Consider the following 21,754-nt stretch of genomic DNA (forward strand, 5'->3'; position numbering starts at 1 on the left):
CGGCGCGCGATTTAAACGCGGCGGCGGCTGCTCTGAGGCGGCGGCAGGTCGGTCCCGTCCACCCGTCGCCGTAAGCGCGGCCCAGGCTCCCCTGAGGAGGCGGCAGCAGGTCGGTCCCGTCCACCCGTCGCCGTTAGCGCGGCCCAGGCTCCCCTGAGGAGGCGGCAGCAGGTCGGTCCCGTCCACCCGTCGCTGCAAGCGCGGCCCAGGCTCCCCTGAGGAGGCGGCAGCAGGTCGGTCCCGTCCACCCGTCGCTGCAAGCGCGGCCCAGGCTCCCCTGAGGAGGCGGCAGCAGGTCGGTCCCGTCCACCCGTCGCCGTAAGCGCGGCCCAGGCTCCCCTGAGGCGGCAGGTCGGTCCCGTCCACCCGTCGCCGTAAGCGCGGCCCAGGCTCCCCTGAGGCGGCAGCAGGTCGGTCCCGTCCACCCGTCGCTGCAAGCGCGGCCCAGGCTCCCCTGAGGCGGCAGCAGGTCGGTCCCGTCCACCCGTCGCCGTAAGCGCGGCCCAGGCTCCCCTGAGGCGGCAGCAGGTCGGTCCCGTCCACCCGTCGCCGTAAGCGCGGCCCAGGCTCCCCTGAGGCGGCAGCAGGTCGGTCCCGTCCACCCGTCGCCGTAAGCGCGGCCCAGGCTCCCCTGAGGCGGCAGGTCGGTCCCGTCCACCCGTCGCCGTAAGCGCGGCCCAGGCTCCCCTGAGGCGGCAGCAGGTCGGTCCCGTCCACCCGTCGCTGCAAGCGCGGCCCAGGCTCCCCTGAGGAGGCGGCAGCAGGTCGGTCCCGTCCACCCGTCGCCGTAAGCGCGGCCCAGGCTCCCCTGAGGCGGCAGCAGGTCGGTCCCGTCCACCCGTCGCCGCAAGCGCGGCCCAGGCTCCCCTGAGGCGGCAGCAGGTCGGTCCCGTCCACCCGTCGCCGTAAGCGCGGCCCAGGCTCCCCTGAGGCGGCAGCAGGTCGGTCCCGTCCACCCGTCGCCGTAAGCGCGGCCCAGGCTCCCCTGAGGAGGCGGCGACAGGTCGGTCCCGTCCACCCGTTGCTGCAAGCGCGGCCCAGGCTCCCCTGAGGCGGCAGCAGGTCGGTCCCGTCCACCCGTCGCCGCAAGCGCGGCCCAGGCTCCCCTGAGGAGGCGGCAGCAGGTCGGTCCCGTCCACCCGTCGCCGCAAGCGCGGCCCAGGCTCCCCTGAGGCGGCAGCAGGTCGGTCCCGTCCACCCGTCGCTGCAAGCGCGGCCCAGGCTCCCCTGAGGCGGCAGCAGGTCGGTCCCGTCCACCCGTCGCTGCAAGCGCGGCCCAGGCTCCCCTGAGGAGGCGGCGACAGGTCGGTCCCGTCCACCCGTCGCCGTAAGCGCGGCCGCGAGTGGCCGCCGCGGCGATCCGGTCGCGGCCCGTGTTTCCCGACTGGGGGGACCCGGGCCCGGTCTCGGTCTCGGTCTCCTCTGGCCTTGCCTGCACCGCCCCTCTCCCCTGCGGCTTCTCCCGTCTCTTTCGGGTGGAATAATGCTGTCGCTTGAGCTCGGCCTCTGCTACCGCGTCGCTCCCCCACGGTGCAGGGCCGGTTCTGCCAGCGTGGCCGCGGGAGCCGGCGGGGTGAGCGCGGCTGAGGCAGCTCGGAGCTGGCGCTCACCTAACGCGGCCGTGCGGGTGGCTCGGCCCGCGAGGCTTTGGGGAGCACAAAGCGAATGCCAGTTAAAACGGCAAAGACCCCATTAAGTGCTTGCATTGCTCAAATCCTGCCCAAGTAGCCTAAGCTGCTCAGACGAAGTCCTGGGGGATGGTCTCGTTAATGCAGGAGGCGTGTGCTGAATGTTGCGTGTGCGCCAAAAACTCAGCTAGAGATGTAAGGAATCTCGGAGTGACCAGTGTAACTGCAGAAAAGCAGCTGGAGCTAGAGGTAGCAGCTGCATGAGGTGCCTGGCTTAGAAGCGGTGTGTGCTCTTAGCCGTGGGTCCCAGATGGACGGGCATGCCATGCTGCATTGTGCAATGCCAGGCTGATAACAGAGCAAACGCAGCCCTGGACAGCGTTCTACCTTCTGGTGTAGCACCTCAGTAAAACTTCCAGCATAGATAAGTCAATAGTAATTATCAGCTTATCAAAAGGAAACCTGATAAGCTGAGCGCTAGTAAGTGAATTAGCTGGTTGCCTGATTACTAGCTTTTTCCTGGTTTTGCATGACACAGTGCATTAAAGATGCTAACATGCCAAACACCTTCAAAAATTAAAAGATTTCAGTAGGCATGATTGCTTTCTGGCACAAATAAGGACACTTGTGAGAGGTGGAGACAATCCTGGAGGTCAGGGATTGTAAGGAGAGATAATAATAGGCTTTCATAATATGCAGCATGCCAGCAGTAGAGACCACCCAGCATTTTATTAACAATGCCTCTAAACTGTAATGAAGGTTTGGTAAAATTGGTTCACTCTTAACTCAGGTTGCTAAAACACATTTGGATTACAATTGTTTTTTAGTAGTAGTTCACTAGCAATATCTTGCTTGTTAGTTAGTGAAAACTGGGAATGTAAACTATTCCTAGGTGATACCTAGGTATCTATCATATAGGTAACAGACATCTAGCCACTCCAGTTGATCTTATCTACAAGTAACAATCCTGTCCATTTTCAGGACATGTGTATACACAATTGCAACTGTGACTTAAGAGTGAACCTTCAGCTAGGATCTTAGGTGGAGGACATTAGGAGCTGTGCAAACTTGTCTGATATAATTAACAAAGGTAAAAATTTGGGAGGTGGGACCTCGGTCTGAAACACTAACAAAAAAAAGACTTGCAGTTGGAGAGCATTTTACCTTACAAGCTTGAGTCTCACAGCTTATCAGGTCTGTGCAGTATAAATAATAAATTTTCTCATGAACACACACAAACCTGGATAGCTGTGGAAATCTATGCGGTTTCCCCCTTTAGGTTCCCAAGTAAAAGTCTACTCGGTTCTAATTTCGCTGCATCATGCAAATGTAACCAAATATATTGTAGAACCATTTCCATTTTTCCTTTTCCACTCTGGTGTACTTTGCTCTATTTTTTTCCCCTCATTCTGATTGCTTTAGGTATACGCTTGACCAAGAACTGGAACAAGATGCTGTCTGTGCTCCAAAGTGTCAAGACAACAATGGGCTGGCGGAAACACCAGCTCCTAGCTGACTTCAATGAGAATGAGAGCCCTGTGCCTGACAAACTCAAGAGAAGGGATACTTTGAGTTCTCTCAATACCATAGGCATGTCTCTAAGGAAGCGAATACCTTTAAAGCAAGTAGAGCTGAATTTCCACGAGACTCCAACTTGGGAAAGTCTGGAAGGAAAAGACAAGTACCAAACTCTCCAGAGCATTACAAGAACAGCAAAAAGCGCTTTGGGAACAGTGTCCCAGGTATTTTGCCTTTGCAGTTGAATGTAGGTACAGTTTAGTTCTGGCTTTGACTTCAGTACTAAGATTTCTGGATGTACAGCATGCTTTATGCCAGAGATCCTATCCACTGCACAACATAGTGGTTGTCTTATGGCTGGTAACTAGTAAAATCTTCAATATCTTTGCTAGGCTATAGACAGGGAAATTATGGATCTAGCAGAACAGGGAGGAAGGAGAAACAAAGATGTGATTAGTAGTTCCAGCAATACCTTCCTTCTCTCTTACTAAAGAAACCCCTTTCCCCTCCCATAACTCATCATGTATGACAGAGCAGCCTTCAGGAGGAGGAAGGTGGGTAGAGATGGCCATGGTTTACAAAGAATTGTGTTTCTGAGACGTGTATATCTTCTGATTTTTTTCTTTCTTTCCCTGTACCCATACTATTTATCATTAGCATATTCCCCATTATAGCCAATCTAAAGTGACAAAAGCCTGTAGATGGTAGCAGGGCAGCAAAATCAAGTTTGATCTGCTCTTTCTGTTGGCAGAAGCCTCTGACTTTTTTTTTTTTTTTTTTAAGCACATCAATCGTTAGGGACCCTGGCTCCTTCCTGCACAAAAGCAGCAGGATCTCTGTTGCAATGCCTGCTACAGTCCTTCACAAGTCCCAAAGTTTAGAGGAGTAAATGACTGCTCCAACCTGAGTGGATACAGCAGGATTGAGAAGCATTCATGCTAGGCTAAACCTGATATAAGAGCAAGGGATTCAACTTATATGTTCCTAGTGTTTCTGATTCCAAAGTCTAGGCTGGTTGACTTAACTTAGCATGCTGTATCTACCAATATCTGTTTCAGAAAATACAGAAGTCTTGCCAAAACCCAGTACGCTCACTAGTGGCCTTTCCAGCTGAATCCATTGCCAGGAAAAGCTGTGCAGCCAGTTCTTCCAAGAAGAGTAGCACTCTACCTCAAACCCCTTGCCACAAGAACGGTGTTACTCCAGCAGCCAGTTCCAAAGGCACTTCAAGATCCAGCAAGAGAGCCTTGCTTGGGCCAACAAGGGTGACAGAGCAGAGAGAATGGAGGCGTTTCTCATGCTGGCTTGGTAAAGATGCTGTCCCACTCCGGAGATCAAGGAGAGCAGCGGCACTAAAGAGTCCTTATTCATCACCTTCTGCCAACAGAAAGATGTACGTCACGCTCTTGTAACCCTTACTGCTTTTTTTTCATTACTGTGGTTAGAGTATTTTGTAAGGTGAAAGGCAAGACATGAAGGTTGCTATCCTATTCCACTGAAATGGTGTGCTGTTAGAATAGTTAAGAAAGTAATAATGTCCCTGTATAGTCAGGTACTGAATGCTGCATAAAAGGTGAACCAGGAAACTTCATTTTGTGCTGTGAAAAGAGCAAGCTTTGTCTTTATCACTTTCCCACCATGTTTCTCAGGACCAGCCCCCATCTGACTCTAGAATATACCTGAGTTCTTTGCTGATGCTGTTCCAGTAAATTGCCCTAGATGCATCTCACTCCTACTTAGCTCTAACTTTCCCAAAGCTGCTGTTTGTATTGCAGAGATACCTGGAATAGCTCTACTTATGCCAAGTTCTTTATACAGGATAGAGAGATTCCCCTTGCCTCAGAACTAACACAAACTAAAAAAGGGTTGTGAGCTAGGGAAGTACTTCATAAGGCACAGATGTTTTGTCTTGGTCAGAGTCACATGACAAATGTCAAAGCCAGAAGCTGAATCCAAACCTTGAATCTGGACCCAGCGCTTGTACTGGAAGATAGCTGTCTTTGGGCTTAAGGGGAGATGTGAAATAGCTAGTCAGTGGAATTCAGCGCATGGTTGCTAGAGGCCTAAACTTCTGAGTAAAGTCCAGAGATAACTAGAACTTCTCCTGTAAAGACAGCGGGTTGGTTAGTGTCACCTAGTCAGTGAGTCCTGTTTGCTCTTTAGTAATGACTATTCTGTTTGCAGAGAGTTTGACTGTGAGTTGGAACTGGTCTCCTCAGGGATTTGCCGACTGAAGCATCTCTCCCAGGCATTTGATGAGGCTGTTGTGCAAGAAGAGAGGTAAACACTGCTAATTATCCCTCAAAATTTGGCAGCAGGCCACCTCTAATTCAGGTGTTTTCAAATGCAGGCTAACTGGTCCCTGTAACTCAGGATGAGCAATAGCTGCAGAACTGTCTCAGCTGTAATGTAGCACAGCCTTTCTCTCTTCAAGACACCTGTACAGCTTACACCTGCAGTTGGATTTGCAGATTCACTAAAACCTGTCAAATGCTCTGACTTTACATTTCTTGCTGCAAAAATCAGATTTGTCCCTGCTAGAGGCACTTCTGACCCTGTGTGAGAAAGGTACTTCTCTGCCAGTCTAAAAAGTGCCAGTCCAGGTTTGGCAACAAAAAAAAAACCCCAAAAACCTAATTTTACAGAGACTTAGCTATCACTGGTGCTAGCACATTTACAAAAAAAAGGGACTTTGTGCTTTTATTAGGTAGCTTTATGTTTATGCATAGTCCATGGTAACAAGTCAAAATTTAAAGAATGCAGAAGCCTCTTGTACAACACTTTGGTTAGTCCATGAGGATGGTAGGCTGGTGTGTTTGTAAGGGCTATGTCATTGAGAGTTAGATGTATTCAGACAATAAAAACTGAAGGTCAGCAGTCTTGACACCAGGGCAATTCCTTAAACCCCTTCCTCTGTTAGAACGTTTGATGTCTAACATTTGATAATTAAGTCTCAGGCATCTAAAAATCCTCTAGAGATGGCTTAGCACTAAGTATTTTTCTAGAGTACTTCTATGCTAAAGGCATGAAAATACTCCGTAATTCCAGAAATTCAACTTTTACCAATAGGCCTGTTCTTGGATTACTAGACCTGATTATGGGTTAACTCCTGTATCAAGTTAATGATCACATATGTTGAAAGGTCACTTAAATCTCACTCCTAATGTTCTCCCATCTGCTAGCGATATGACAGTTTCTCTCATTCGTAACTGAAGATAGTACCAACCAGGTAAAGTAGTTGTTCACTTACCTTGACTATACCTGCATGCATCTGTGTGGAGAAAACCTGCTGTTTGGAGAAAGAGGCAGAGAGGCATATTAACTCGCACTTTTTTAAGTCTTACCATATGGAACCATAGGGTTCTTCCTTGTGTTATCAGTGCTGTCTGTCTCTGCTACAGCAGATCATCGTGCAGTTGTCAAACTTAGCCTCTATGCTGTTGATCAGAGAAAGCTCATGGGTTAACAACGAACCACAAGTTGGGTTTCTGTACAAACAGCAGCTTTTCTCACCTCAGAACAGAAAACTACTGGTACTAATGCCTTTGTCACTTAACCTCAGTTCTCACTGATTACTAATTAAGATCACAAAGCATGACAGAACAAACTATTACTGTGAGCCTCCTAATTTTACAGCTTTTCTGTTCCATCCTTGGCATCATCTTAGCAGTTAAGATGATGCTGTTACAATAGCAATAGTTGGTACCTGTATTGATGGCATTTTCAAACACAGCAACTGCACCTAAGTGGATTAGGAAAAGGAATTCTTTGCTGTGAGCTTTTAAACATCACTTCTAGGGTCAATTCTTTAAAAGCTTCCATTAGCTGGTTTTCTGTGGGAATGCCATAAATGCCTTGATTTACTTTCACTGAGATCTGGACTGTTTTTTTTTTTTTTTTTTTTTTTTTTTTTTTTTTTTTTTTTTTAAATCATCTTCACCCATTATGTTGAAGGCTTTTTTTTTTTTTTTTTTTTTTAAATCATCTTCACCCATTATGTTGAAGGCTTTTTTTTTTTTTTTTTTTTTTTTAAAGGGAAATTAGTATCCTAAATACTATTTCCTATTCTAGCAACAAAGAAAGGTGTAAGAAGCTGATTTCTGTAAAATTGCGTGGGGAGGGTGGGGAGGGGAAAAAAAAACCTCTCTTCCACTACCTGGCAGCAATTTCAAGTGTTTGCTTGAAGTCTCAGTGATGTGTGCTGCTTCTGCTGAGTGACTTGGTCCAGTTCTCCTGCATGAGTAGACCTATATAATGTGCTCTGTCACTAGCTGGTTTGTATGTTGCCTGTTAAATAGTTGTGAAATAAGCTTATTGAGAGGTGCCCTTACATTCTAGCACAATTCTATGTTCTGGTATCAACTGCCATGAGTTTTAGTATTACATCTTCCACTTCACCTTTTTTTGACAAAACTGAGCCAAGGTATAGCTAGTTGCCAGCTCTATGCATTGTTCCAGTGTTTCCATGGTAATGAATTAGACTATATTGCAAGAATTGCCTCTTGCTAATTGCAGTATTACACTACTTAGTCTGTGTGCTGCCATTCAGGCCCATGGAAGGTAACCAATCAAAACACTTCCTTGCTAGTGTTTAGAGCTATGTTTAATAGGGAAAGTGTGTTACTCCAAGCACTCTTCCTTGTTCTTGGCCCATCTGCCAGTTTTTCAGTAATTTGTGTGCCAATCAGTTACAACCAGATGAAGTCAATGTTGTTGACTTCATGCTGTTAATGGCAGTCTTGTTCTCTTCTGCAGGCAACAAGCAATATCAAACTACAACTACCTAATGACTCAAAACTTGTAGTCTGTGCATCAATCTCAGAAACTCTCAAGCTATCAGAAGGCAAGCAAAGAATCTCCATCAAGCAGTTTGTACTTAGACAATGATGGCTATAAGCAGTGTTATTTTTATAAGCCTATAAGGAGAACTCTGTGCAAGACTTGAGAAGGTTCACTCTGTGCTTTGAACATAACTGACTGTGCTTTGAATAAGCTATTACTTTTATAATCTTTTCTTGACAAAGCAGCTCAGGTCTTCCTGTCTCTTTCTTTCCAAGTGAACAAAGGAATCAAATTTGTACCACATAATACCGAGAGGAGGGACCATCTTGAATATGACTTGCATAATGCAGTATGTATTTTGAGAGACTTAGCTTGACCTGACCAGTCGGGATGGCCAGAGCAAGGGCTGCTGCTCTATAAATGGCAATCATAGACAAGACCTATTCAAATGTTCCTCTGCATAGTGTGGGTACCAGATCTATTATCTTCAAGTTCTAACAGATTTTAATACACTAAGAAGCCAAAAGCCACAGCTTTATGAAAGCTAAGCTCAATTTTAACTGTAGGTTAATGAAACAGTAATGGCTTGTTTGAATTCTGATGAAAAATGCCCTTGCAAGGCAATGGGCTTCTGTAGAATTGCTCAAGCCACAACAATCGAACTGCATTAGGACTCTAATTCATGGCTTAAAGGTTGCTATTAATTAGCCTAATTAAGACCATTTAAAGTACTCATGTTCCAGATGAATCAGAGCAGCTCTGCTTCATTTCTTGCTGCTACTTTAAATAGCATCTTGGCAGTGGAGTTAAGCATTGATTTAGATGTGTGTCTCAGTTATACGGAGAAATCTGTTACTACAATTAATATCAGTTCTTATAACTAATGTCATTAGCTAATATTATAACACAGGTATTCTATTTGATAAAGTATACCAATATTTGATACCTGTATTTAACTTCTAATTATTTTAAAGTAACATTTGTTTGATAAGCTTTTTTAGGTAGGTTATTTAGTTTAACAGAGTTAAATCTTTAGAACTAAAACAAAGATTTCTCAAGTTTCTAGAATTCAACACCAGGGCTGTGTTTTCCATGGCAGCAGCTTTGTGCAGGCTTGTGAGATTCTTATAGTTCTATAAAATGAACCTTTAAACAGAAGATTAATTTGGGAAACTTGCTTTACTTACCATGTGCACCTTAAATGTTTATTTGGTGAAACCCGAACAGCTAAAATTCTAACGGTATTAAGCAGAAATATAGGAAACAATCATATTCAGTTCTGATATGTGTAATTTGATTCTTAAACTTGCTCCTGATTTTTCTTGGTTGTCAAACTGGACTGTTTAAAAAAAGTACAGTGACAGTTATGAGGACTGGAAACTCTTCCATAAAAACAGCCCTGATGTCTAGTGCTTCAGATCCCTGGAGAGAGCTTTAGTTTTTGTGTTATTTACTTTTTTTTTTTTTTTTTTAAGCCTACTTTTCCCTATGGAACAGTAGCTTGAAGTTGTTCTTTGCATGTACTGATACTACTTTTATAAAGCTTTCACAAGGATGCTGTCTGGTTATTGAAGTATTTTCTTATACTACTTTTCCCCTTCAAAAGGGGTGTTGGAATTCAGAGGCTGACTTCTATTCATAAATCTAGGTCCTATTCAGATAATCCTACGCATTAAACAGGCTCCATTTATACCACTTCTGGCTACTAGAACATGCATGTGATTATCTAAGACTTCCCACCCCAGTGGTAAGAAGAGCCTGTGACACTGTTTGGTTAAAGGCAAAGAAGATTTTATTAAGTGACTAATTTGTTATAAGATTTTAAAAAGCAGCTCACATCAAAATCTATACCAGTTGTAAAAATCTTACTCCTTAGTTCATATTAAATCATTATTGTACATTTTTTTTTTAAATCTTTACAAGGTGCAGCCATAAGAAATATAAACATTTGCCACCATATAGAACCTTCTCACTGACAAAACAATATTTAGAAGTATGCACTCAAAACTACAGACTGAAAGAACATGTTCAAGTCTTCTCACAGGTATTCAATTGTAGAGTAGCCTGCCCCTGCCCTCTCCCACAAACAGAAAAATAAGATATGCACAAGGCTTGAGGTTCTGTGAGGGGACTGCCATTCTGAGCCCTACATACCAGTCATCCCCAAAATCTTCATCCTTAAAGCTCTTTTTAAGTTTTTAAGCTGTCTTTTTAAGTTATGTCTCAATGTTATAATCTCTAGTGTCCCATTACCCAGTATTCTATATTAAACCTTCTGTCTCACCTTTTTAAGTTTTCTCCTCCTTTAATAAATGAGAAATGAACTGTCAAATTTATTTCATGTTCCCCCTCTTCTTCTACCCTCCCCCCTCAATACCCAGTTGTGACAGTACCTTAACAGGATAAATATAAGTAGAGGGTAAACTGTCATCCCCTTACCTTGGGCTTGAGCTAAATGGAGGGAGAGAGGGAGTAACTTCTGATTTCAGTGCCAGAGTTCATGGCACAGGATTCCAGCTGCTCCAGGCCATTTCTTATTTCTGAAAATGGAGCTCTTTTCCTGCAAAAAAGTGTGTTACCACCACCATTTTAAATGGGGATGGAACTTCAGATCTTCTGTAGGAATCCAGAGTTACACTTGAGTGATTAAACAGCAATTAAGTCAAATTACCTTGTGAAAACCACTACTTCTGCTGAGTTCTAAACATGGATCATGAGGAATCACTGCTCTTACAGAAGCTGAGAGGAGGTAAGTTGGAAAGTTTTGTGTTTAGGGAACTATCCTGTACCAGCTCCCAGGTGAGGGTGAAAAGTGCCACTTTCTCCCTTGCATGCCTGAAATGAACAATTCAATGCAGAAATTTTGAATTCAGACCTCATGTTTTAAGTTCTAATCAGAAAAATAATGAAATCACACTGTGTAAAACGTCTTCCTCTCCCTTATTAAACCCATGAGCTTATGAAAACTGACCATAAACCAATCTAGTGTTTCTATAATGTACTTACCTTTCTGTGGCTTAAATACAACGGGAGAAAATTGAGGAAAATCCTATTTTTTCAGGAACAATCGTTGCCCTTAAAAATCTAAAAAATTAAAAACACCTATTGATTTCAGATATTATTAAAAAACTTTTAAACAAATTTAAGACAAGAAACAATATAGAAGGAAGGAAAAGTTTCATTTTTCCCTGTTAAATTTATGCTGCAGAGTACATGATAATAGCACTAAGGATTTGCTTAAATACACAGGTAGTGCTGCCCTGACCTACTTTTTTTTTTTTTTGATATCCCTCTACTATTCCTTTAGTATATAAAGGAAGCTGATCTGTAAGAAATTAAGACTCCATTTTCATCTAACCAAATCAAAACGGCAGCTGACTCATGAACCCCAATGAACAAGAATTATGATTAATGCCATGTCATTTTTACACCTGACAAGATTTTATGCTGAAGAGTATATAAACCATGCCACAAAACTAAACAAGAATACTTTGGTCAAGCAAGATTCTGTTCCAAGAGCACTAGTGTAGGCAAACATCTGTTATTCAAAATAAGCAGGTTTGGATCAACATTACTATTCAGGACTGTGGAATATTCTGTGTTCTTTTTTACAACTCTACCTTTTTTCAAACTCACCTAACAGGACAATAAAATTGAACTAACAGCCATTGTAAAAAATGCATATTGGTTACACATTTGCTGTGAAAGCCAAACCAAAAACTTCACCTAACATGGCTATGAATTCAGTAGCTACACACACACACACACTCACACACACTCACACAAGCACAAAATACACCACAGTTGTGAAGGTGTGTTTTCACAACATCTCAGATAACAGTCCACCACTGCTATTAATCACTGCCATAATTTTTTACAGTAATTATCAACATATCAACAGGGCAGAGAAATAAGTGCGTCTAGGTGTGGCCTTCCCTGTGCATTGACTTGTACTACTGCTTCAACAGCCACTGGATTAACAAGTTCAGTGTTCTAAAGTTTCAGTTATGCTTCCTCCATTCCACAGGTCAGAACAGTATGTGCTTTTTTTGTATTAATCAGACTGGAGGCACTAATGGTGCTGAAACTATTGATGGGTCTAACCCTGCATTCCTTGAGCACCCATGATTCCCCCGACCTCTCTGTCCCTTTCCCCTCTGCATATGCTTTAATGCTTCCATAGCCTATAAAGTTCAAGACAGTGCTGAGTGCGCAAAGAATGCAGACATGAGGACAGGTAAGTAGAGAAGAAAAAGACTCTGGGCTCAAACTCAACCTCACAGCAAAGAGCCTGTTTAAGAGCACTGATAATAGTTTGGTAAAAGCTCAACTAAAACTGAATAAAAACTGGAATCCACTTGCAAACTGAATGACCATGAAATGTTACATGCAGTTTTGTGTGGACAAAGTGTAAAGCTGAAGTTCTGATAGGAAGAAAATATTTTAAGTGGTAACAGGGACTAAATTACATGGTAAAACTAGTGATTCATCGGGCAAACATCAGGGATCACCCCAAATATAACTGCAAAAAGCTAGTGTTTCTACATGCCTGAGGTCCCAGTTTTCCACTGCCACACTAGGCTGTTGTGCTGCCAGCCTAGTTGTGAGATGTCAGAATCGTAACCATCTCTTTTGTACTTTCACTTCCAACAAAACTTGTGTGTCAATTTAGTAGCAAGTGGCTAGCGCTTTCAAAACAAATGCCTCTGGCATCTGATCTTTCAGGACATCAGCTCCTAATTAGCAGGAAGCATTAAACTCCAAACTGATGCCTGTAACACTGTTTGCAAAAATGCTTACTTGGAGGCATGTGATCAGCAGATAAACCATTCTATCCCTGAGCAGTAAGTAGTGTTGGAATTACGTAAAGGCCACATGAGCTCTCATACATCTTAGGAAATGAAGTTGGGAAAATATTTTCAGCTTGACTTCAATGCCACGTATGGAAACTATTAAATTGTTACCATTCTAAAGCATGCACATAGACTAGCATTTATTTTACTCCTTAAGTGATAATACTTTTAAATGAAGCACAATGACTGCTATAAAGCTGACCCAGATATTAACAGAAATATACAAAACCAGAGCTTTCACTACATGGTCTCTTGCAAAATGAGAACTTAGTAAGACAGGAGATTCTCCATTCTTGTGTTCAGACTCTACTTCCTTTAATGCCTATCACAGAATTCCACACAGATGTCTTTTTTGAAAAGGAGTGGGTCTTCCTACCACAATAACTTAAACTCATGAATAGATTTTGGAGTCTCTTGGCTGACAGAGGTAGAGAGCAATAGCTTTGAAATCTGCAGCAGGCACAGTGAATACTAACAGCAGATATTTGACACAGCCAATGCTTAAAAAAAGTAATTTCAAACTTTGCAAGCTATGTTGCCTTTAGGTACCCTCATCAGCAAATTTCAGATCTGTGTAGTGAATTCCTCCCTTGTAAACCTTGGGTTGCCTTGCTCATTTAAACCTAACAAGTGGGAGCATGCTGGAAATAGCTATATTCCATTTTGCCTGCCATGACAATTGTCAAAACCATCTGTCAGTTATTGTGGCATCAGAAAAAGGCAGCTGCTCCTAGGACAACAAGCAATGACTTTGCTCTGAATATATAAATTATGTACTGGTCAGAGACTGAGCTACTTACTGTATCTGGTCTTTTCACAGTATGTACTCTGGGCATTTTGTTGTTGGCAGCTGCTAGAACAAGGTATATTTGATAGGAAGGGAGCACAGAATAAACATCAGACATGCCTCTTTACTACCTGTTTTCTTCTTCCCTAGACCAGCAGCAGGAAAACAAACTCAGCACCACAATAAGCAGCCTTTACTGCACTGACATCTTGTCAGCTCTAGCACCTATACTAGCAGTGAACTGAACAGAAGAGATGGAATCTGCTGTCTGGTATAATTTGTGTAATCCCCTCCTAGCTGCAGAGCATAGGAGAAGAAACTGTGGCTATGGGATCAGAATAAATACCACGGGCCAAGACAGAACATAGAATAACTGCTCCAAATTTGTGGGTTAAAGAGCTGGGTATGACACTTGGGGCAGGGGCACATGTAAACCTAAAGATTACTTCACTGCAGTTTGTGGAGATCTTTTGTAGCTAGCTGACTTGGTACCAGAGCATAAAAAAATCCAGCCCTGTGTAATGCAGCTACCTGCTCCTAATTAGAGCTATCCAACTTTTCATATCTTTCCTAAAACTTCAGAAGAGTTTACCCTTCCCCTTAAAGGAAGTGTTATAAAACCAAATCACTGGTGTGCCAGAGATCTTTCAGCGAGTTTGAAGTAGAATTTAAGCATGACTCCAAAGAGGAGGCAAGTTTGGCAATCTTGCCAAATAATAAGCTGAAAAATACAAACCAGAGATCTCCATTTATAAGCTACTTTGCTGCCTTTTAAGGCAAAAGCCGTATTACTATCCCCTCAAAAAAGCACACAAACTTTTGGGTGAACAGAGAATATAGAATTAGGTTTACTTCTGCAATGTCGTAATAGTTTTCCATATAATTCCTTTTTTTTTTTTTTACATGCCAACTTCTAAATCACTAACCAACAGGCTTGTTGAGAGACTGTTTCCATTCCAGCTACAGACTAGGAAAACCTGAAACTAAAAGTGAAAACAAACCAAAACAAAACAATAACAAAAAAACTGGGAAAAAAGAAATCCCCTATTGACTTCAAACTTTTTCAGGGTTAACAGTCTGGTTTTAATTTTTAAAGAAAAGGTTTTTCTGTGAGCTTGTAACTTCACTGCATATTTGGAAACATGCTTAAGTTCAGTTCAATCATGAAAGTTCTCTTGGTGAATTTAGTTCATCAGAAGTACTTGCACAAAAAAATTTGAAAAAAAGCTATGTTAAACTAACTACATTTACTTTTGAAGTATTCCCACTGAGTGAATTTTACTTCTAGTAAGTGCATTGTGGAAGCTGAGAAAAATTTAAATAATTAGGAAAATGTCTATTTGGCACCTGTATGTTGGCATCTCCTTTCTTCAAAGATGAAAGAATGTATTTTAAATGCTACAAATTGTCTTTAACAAAACAGCTGCTATAAAGCATGAGAAGGTAAAAAATTTACCCATAGGAATTCCATTACGATCTACTACTATTTTTTTGTCCTCCAGTGTAAAGATTCTAATTAGAATAATGAAAAAAAAAGTGATTGCTCTAAAGTTTGGAGATCCCTTAGTAAAAGGGCTCCCTTTAGCTTACCATCTCAGGATCCATGTCTCGGACTGAGATGATCAGAGCCATCTCCTTAACTGGAGCAGTCCACACATTTTGCACAGTCACCAAGTTCCACAAAACAATGTGATCTTTTATACTTTGCACATCACTTTGTATACAGCAACACTAACTGCTTCAAACTGCAGAGACATTTATTTCTAACATGAAGCATTTATAATTTGGTTCATAAGTGGACTTCTATTTACTTGATGTCCAGCACCTCACAAATGAGTGCCCATGTTGGTGTCTGTTCACCAATACTGTAAGCTGAAAGAAAATCTTGGGTTTAAGGCACCCAAAGCATTTTGCTGTACAAATCCTGACCACCCATCACTGTGGTTCCCAACACTGCTTCCCTTGGAAGTGTATAGCCTTATCGAAAGTGAAGCAGCAACAGATACAACTATTGAGTTTTTAAAGTGTAAGCTTTCACTGTAACCTCTGGGACCTACTGTCTATACTGTTTTGGGTGCAGCTAGTTAGCTGGTATCACAGTCCTTCCTTTGAGTAAAACCTGCTACAGCTTTTTCTCTTATTGCACATTTTATTTTATCATCTCTTGTAAAAAATAACCTAAGACATTTCCTGTTACTGTGATACTGAAGCACTTGCAATAGTTTTAGATTGTTTTAAAGTTTCCCAATAAACACGTCAAAAGCAACAAACTGGAAGTTGCCAGGTTGGTGTAAGGCGGCAGATTCCAGAGGAGGGAAGACTCTGAGGGACAGGTCCCCCCCAGCCTCCTAGTTTGAAGCTGCCTAAATACTATATTTGAGGCATGCCTACAAATTTAATGGAGTGCACCCAAGATCTGTATCTCCAAGCTTTCTAGGGGACAGATTCAAATTTGGGAACTCCACCTCGAACCCACGCAATGGAGGGCAAATGCCTGTCATGATCTTTGTCTGATTCGGGCTGGCTCTGGGCACGCTCTGGTTTGGGGTTGAAAGAAGGTGGGTCAGGTTGCTGTACAGACATAGTCCTGCGGAGATGGTTTCTCTTGCGCAAAAACTCAGGTTGGGAGTGGAGGCCAAAGCTGCCTTTTCTCAAGATCATCCGAGAGCTGTTCTTTTTGGGTCGTGAATGGAGACTGATCTCCAGTGAGGCCAAGTGGGCTGCATAACCTTCACTGAGGAACTGAAATAGGAAGGAAAGAAAGTGAGAGACAAATTAATTTATTAACTGTAATATGCAGTAACCAAAAGACAGGCTCCATACTAATGAGACATCTGGCTGGTTAAACTTGCTGCCAGACAGGTTTCAATAAATGCTGATCATGGGTAATGGAAAAGCAGAGAGTGCTCTTTGCTGTTAAGCTAGATGAGGCCTTGCTTTTGGATAGTCTTACGGTTTCCTTCCTAGACAAGATGCCTCCAAATTTACCACAACTAGTTAAGCCAGAGGAAGCCAAACTGTAGTCTGCTGTGAACAGAATAAAAAAGCCCTTCAATTAAGAGGAATAAATTTTGTCCTTTCTTGTGGCTAAGCTGCCTTCCTTCTCCACTGGTCCTCTAGCAGGGAAACAGGATGTTGGGAGGAAGGTAAGGACTGCAGCAAAACAGAAATTCACAAGGATGAAAAGACTGTGGAATTTCAAGCCACCTCACAGTCTTAAAAAAGAGATTCTGCTGGGGGTGTATAGCTGGAAGACCCCAGTCTTTAAGGGCTGACTGTTACGCAGTTTTGAGGACATTTACATTGCTCAGCTTCCAGGATTACACTTAAAGCTCTCTGAACTATCAAGGAAGAGGCACTATAAAATGTGTTTTGGGGAGAAGCTGTCTCGACCCATGGGCTCTACAAGGAGTTAAGTTCTTATCTTTGGCATCCCAGTTAGATACCTACAGAGGAATAATACAAGTCTCCTCCCGCCTTTACTTTCAATGAACTATTCCATTTTGTCATTCAGCAATATGCCATATGTGCACTTGTAGATATATCCTAAGACCGCTCAATTCTCTTTACCATATGCTTTGCAAGAAAACGCCTCATCTCAAACCAAAACTTCCCTTTTTTCCCCTGAAACACCATCTCTGCTCTTTGTCTTGTGTGTGTGCACATTTGTGCATGTATGCACATGCAGTTATGCACATCTGCATTTCTTGGCTCCTCATAGGATTTCCTGATTCTGTAACAAGAGTTACTTACTTGACACTGTGTCTGGTATTTCTTTGTTGACCGTCCAACAATGTAGATTTGGGATGGCGACAGAGCCAAGACATTGTATACAGAAATATCTTTCATGGAACCATACGCAGCACAGATTTTGATGTGGCACTGAAACAAGGCAAATGTTACTTCCACTGTGAATGCTCTAAGTATTGAACATCATACACTTACAAGGATGACACTTGTTTTGCAGTGAAGCAGCATACAAGTTCACTATTAGCAATGTAATTCTGTAAACCACAGAAACCTAAATCTGCCTGCCTGCAGGCCAGAACAACTATGTACATGTCCACACACAGGAAAGAACAGGCAGTTCATTTATTCATTTGTAATATCGCATGCCAGAAGGTCCCCTCTGGATGTTTTATCAGCTGCCTTTGCTCCATAAAAAGTGAGACAAGGAATGAGGAATGGCAAAAATACTTTGTAATGGCCAGTGAGATTTACTGTTCAAAAGGAAGGGAGATCTCTAACTTCACTGAATGACATTCTCTGAAAAGGTTTTGAAAATATAAACAGGTTTCTAGTACCTCTTGCATGAGATTCCGGAGAAAAATAGTCTTTTGTCGCAGCGGGTCATGAACAAGCCCATCTGAGAAGAAGATCATTCCTTGTGGAAAGTTGTGTTGAGACAACCAGGAAACCACACGCTGCTTTTGCATATCTGGACGGCCAGTGATATAAATAATCAGATATCCCAGATCCTGCCAATGCCTGTCAGAAGCAGCAGATAAGTTGTGAATGTAAAGAAAGAGAAATAATAATCACAGACAGGTCAGTATTTTCCTTGCTCAGCACAGACCCAGTTAGGAGAAGTCAGACATGATCCCTCAGCAAGTGCAAATCAGCACGGCCAAATCTTTGCTTCTACTGAGAAATTAAGTAATAATTTCTACATCTTGAGAGAGGAGGAGGAAAGCAAGCGACAGTGTCATACAATACAGTTATATAAAACATGGGAGCTATTTAAAAATGTATTTAGAATAGTCTTTTTGCTGCAGGTCAAGTCCTGCTACCTTTGAAATCCACAGCAAAATTCCCTTCCATTTCAGCTGTAGGGAATGGAAACCCTTGACACCCTTCTAGCCCAATGCAAGTTGCAAAATGACATTTCTATTTCTTTGCCCAGTGCAGCATTAGCAGACATGTAAGAGTGGATTAAAAGGCTCCCCCCCCGCCATTTCATATGCTCTCCAGAAGGTGGACCCCCCCCCGCCCCGACCCCCACCCCCCCGCCTTGTACTCACGATACTTGGTATTTTTGAAGTAGAAGTACGTCCTTATTTGAAGTTAGTGAAACATAAAAGACACCCTTTGCTAATCATAGTAACAAACTGAGACATTATTAATTCACTGCACATGCTCTAAGGTTATATTCCCAAGAAGCCTTTTTATATAACAAAGTATAAATTTCAAACTAAACCAAGGCACTTTAAGATTCCTCTGAAAATCAGGCATACCTAATGTCCAAGCAAAAAAGCTCAGCCTTTAAAGATTTCTGGTTTTCTAGTAAAAAATCTGTTCTGTCCTCTTTCTTCCTATTATGTTCAAACTGGTAAACCAGAGATATAAAAAGAGAACCATGCAAACCTCACTTACCTGACAACATCAACTGCCCCAGCTCGGACTTTGGGGTCACTTCCCATGATCGAAACACTTGCTGCAAACGAACCATCAATGCTGAACACCACACATTCCATTCCTCGGGGAAGCACAGTCAGGTAACTTGCAGCACTGCTCTGGTCCCCTCTGGAGAGTCAAAGCAATAAATATTTTTTAAAAACAAAATATCAGAATGTATTTTCTGCATATTCTGGTTAAAACCTGAAATGAGATCTATCTGGACCTACAGCTTCAAAAATCTCTGTCAGATAGGCTTCTGATTTCAGTCCTATGCAGGGTGGTTAAAGCTTTCACTTTTTTTAGGAAACAGCTTTCCAACAAGAACTTTGGAAGCTGATTTCACCAAACAATAACATTTGTACAAATACACTGAAGAATTTCAAAAAAAACATCCCATCCCAAGAACCAAAATTTTGTCTTTTTCTATCTATACACACACATATATATACACACACACACAGAGAAATTTGCTACAATTTTTTTCCCCAGAGGTCTACACTTACTGCCAAATTATGTGAAATTACAAGGAAAGAACTGATATACACCTTTTATTTGAATGTGCTTACAGTTGGGTAATTCTAGCATTACTCATCCCTCTATGCTTGCAAATTGCAGTGAAAATGCCAATTCAGAAAAGTAAAACCAACAAAACAACTCCCCTCCTTCCCAAACCCAAACAGAAGTACAATCATAGATAGCTTTTCTTATGTAAAGGCAAACATAAAGGATTTGAAATGCAATCTTCTGTTCATGACGTATTCTCCTCAAGAGGGCTGGATATTAGAACAATAATACAGCACAAAGAGACTGAAAGTTCCTACCATCCCATGACCTCACGTTGCCTAAAAATTGTGATCTGAAGGTCGCACCTTCTCTCCTTTAAAATGAAGATTACTGTACCATCCAGGAATTTATATCTGGTGATGCAGATTCTTACAATGTGTGTGTATCACATCACAGCTTCATGGGCAAAGACAGGACAACTTCTTTCATTCCAGTCTGAAACTTACTCCTGCAGTCTAAAGCCTATGGGCACTTAGCTTCTGCATAGACCTTAATTTGTTTCTAAGTAACTCTGTCTTCTTGAATTCATCGCCTGTTACAGTAAGCTGAAGTAAAACATTTCTTCCTCCTGAATTAGCAGTACATGAGATTGCACATTGACTTTGCACTTGATTAACAGCTGGATAACACCACATTCTGTTTCAATTAATTCATCACACAGATTTTGTCTCCAAAGTAGGGATTCAATGAAAGCTGTAAGCTACTGGCTAAGTGGGTAGGAAATTAAACTCTAAGGCACAATACTAAACTAAAACTTTACATTAAAGCAAAGTGAATTTTTATTAAACATAAAATTTTTTAAAAGCACAGCTATTCCAGTCCTGCACCCAGGCTGACAGATCTTATTTCACACATTTTCACTCTCTATGTTTGACTTAACAGAGAGCTTTTTAAGAACTGCTGCAGAGTCAGGAAAGTTGACTGCTTTCACTTCAACAAACTGCTTCTTTAAGGTGCTGTATTTTTTCAGTTTAGAATAAGCATAGTGCTGAGTAGCAAATTAAAGTGACTCCTTCAACCAGCCTGACATCAACACATGAACCGCTGCTGACAGCAAGGCAGTACCTTGACTGTTCATTTCAAGAAGAAAAGTTTGTCATCAGTCTGAAGAATGCAGAGCCATACCCTGCAACAGTCTTTTTCCCACTGAGCAGGCTCTGACTTAACCCAAATCATATTCTCTTGCTGTAGGAAGACTGTGTTATGCAAGGCCAAGCATCACTAAATTGAATTGTACTAAGGATTTGTGTTGCACTAGAGATCAGACCCACTGATCTGGGCACCTCCAAAGTGGCAGGTAAAAACACGATCGCTGCTTCAAATCTAAGCTGACAACACAGTGAAAGGATCAAGAAAAGATGCCTGAAATCATTACTGGGAAACTGAAGCACAAAGAAATGAAAGTCATTTGCCCAAGTCCGTTGCATAATCTAGAACTGACTCTAAATCCTTTCCCCACCTTCAATTTTATACAACTCAGTGTTCTCCTGACCACAACAGCCCACCACAATTGTAGTTCCAGCTTGGAACTATTACCTGACCACCATTTTGATAGGATACACGCCAACTCTCAGCCTCTTCTGTTTGGGTATGTTGTACGATATTCGGCCACTGCTGTTGGATATCTCTGTGTCAAAATACACCCACCTACCCGAAGATGGCTCAGTCATTATGAAGATGTCAACCTGCAAAAATAACAAAACAGTCTTCAGGTCTGATAGCAGGCAGCACATCACCTATTCACAGGGCCTGCAAAGCTTGGATGACATTACTGTCTCCAACTGTGGCTTGTACTAATAGCCTACAAGGAAACTTCAAGGAATCTTAGAATTCAGTAAAGTCTTCATAGAGCATCCTAATAATTAGAAAATGCTCCCCAATCCAGAGTATATGAAGTCATTTCATTGAATTGTGAAACATCTAAAGCACACAGCTTAGCACCGCAGGTGTCTAGAGGGCACGGAGCTCTGCCAAGACCCAAAAGTAGGAAAAAGATCATTTTGGCTTGTGTGCACACATTACATTTTTGCATTCTGTATCAATAAAATGGGAAATTCATTTAGCTAGTAATAAAAAGAAATCCTTCTCAAACCATAATCTTCCTCAAACTTGCCTTCAAGTGAAAAACCTAAACTTGAATTATCAATTTATTTTTTATTTTTTTTTTTACAAAAGGCTTCAATATGCTTTTCTCCAAAAGAAATATTTTATCAAAATTAACAAAA

The 21,754-nt window shown here is 42.2% G+C and overlaps 2 protein-coding genes across 25 annotated transcripts in view; one reads left to right on the forward strand and one right to left on the reverse strand.

Annotated features, from left to right (window-relative positions):
* Positions 1–17: 17 nt before the first annotated feature.
* Positions 18–9,483, forward strand: PIMREG (PICALM interacting mitotic regulator). 7 transcript variants are annotated; one of them, XM_064522991.1, is made up of 6 exons: positions 1,111–1,242; positions 3,051–3,370; positions 4,205–4,539; positions 5,331–5,426; positions 6,329–6,375; positions 7,902–9,483. In XM_064522991.1, exons 2-5 carry the CDS (start codon positions 3,080–3,082, stop codon positions 6,357–6,359), a joined length of 753 nt encoding a protein of 250 aa, XP_064379061.1. In that variant the 5' UTR covers positions 1,111–1,242; positions 3,051–3,079; the 3' UTR covers positions 6,360–6,375; positions 7,902–9,483. The 7 variants fall into 7 exon arrangements, with proteins under 7 accessions (XP_064379060.1, XP_064379059.1, XP_064379057.1 ...); XM_064522990.1 differs by lacking the exons at positions 1,111–1,242; positions 6,329–6,375 and adding an exon at positions 18–109; XM_064522989.1 differs by lacking the exons at positions 1,111–1,242; positions 6,329–6,375 and adding an exon at positions 853–941.
* A 214-nt stretch (positions 9,484–9,697) lies between these two features.
* Positions 9,698–21,754, reverse strand: part of PITPNM3 (PITPNM family member 3) — a 151,994-nt gene continuing 139,937 nt past the window's right edge. For 17 of the 18 annotated variants that reach the window (XM_064522975.1, XM_064522970.1, XM_064522974.1 and 14 more), the window contains 5 exons: positions 21,066–21,214; positions 18,942–19,091; positions 17,873–18,056; positions 17,322–17,450; positions 9,698–16,310 (listed from right to left, as the gene is read on the reverse strand). In XM_064522975.1, the coding sequence (XP_064379045.1) occupies positions 16,002–16,310; positions 17,322–17,450; positions 17,873–18,056; positions 18,942–19,091; positions 21,066–21,214 (921 nt within the window). In that variant the 3' untranslated portion in view covers positions 9,698–16,001. The remainder of the gene's footprint in view (positions 16,311–17,321; positions 17,451–17,872; positions 18,057–18,941; positions 19,092–21,065; positions 21,215–21,754) is intronic. The other variant, XR_010392235.1, reaches the window with a different exon arrangement.

The sequence above is a fragment of the Dromaius novaehollandiae genome, chromosome 19, assembly GCF_036370855.1.
Source record: "Dromaius novaehollandiae isolate bDroNov1 chromosome 19, bDroNov1.hap1, whole genome shotgun sequence".
NCBI lineage: Eukaryota > Metazoa > Chordata > Aves > Casuariiformes > Dromaiidae > Dromaius > Dromaius novaehollandiae.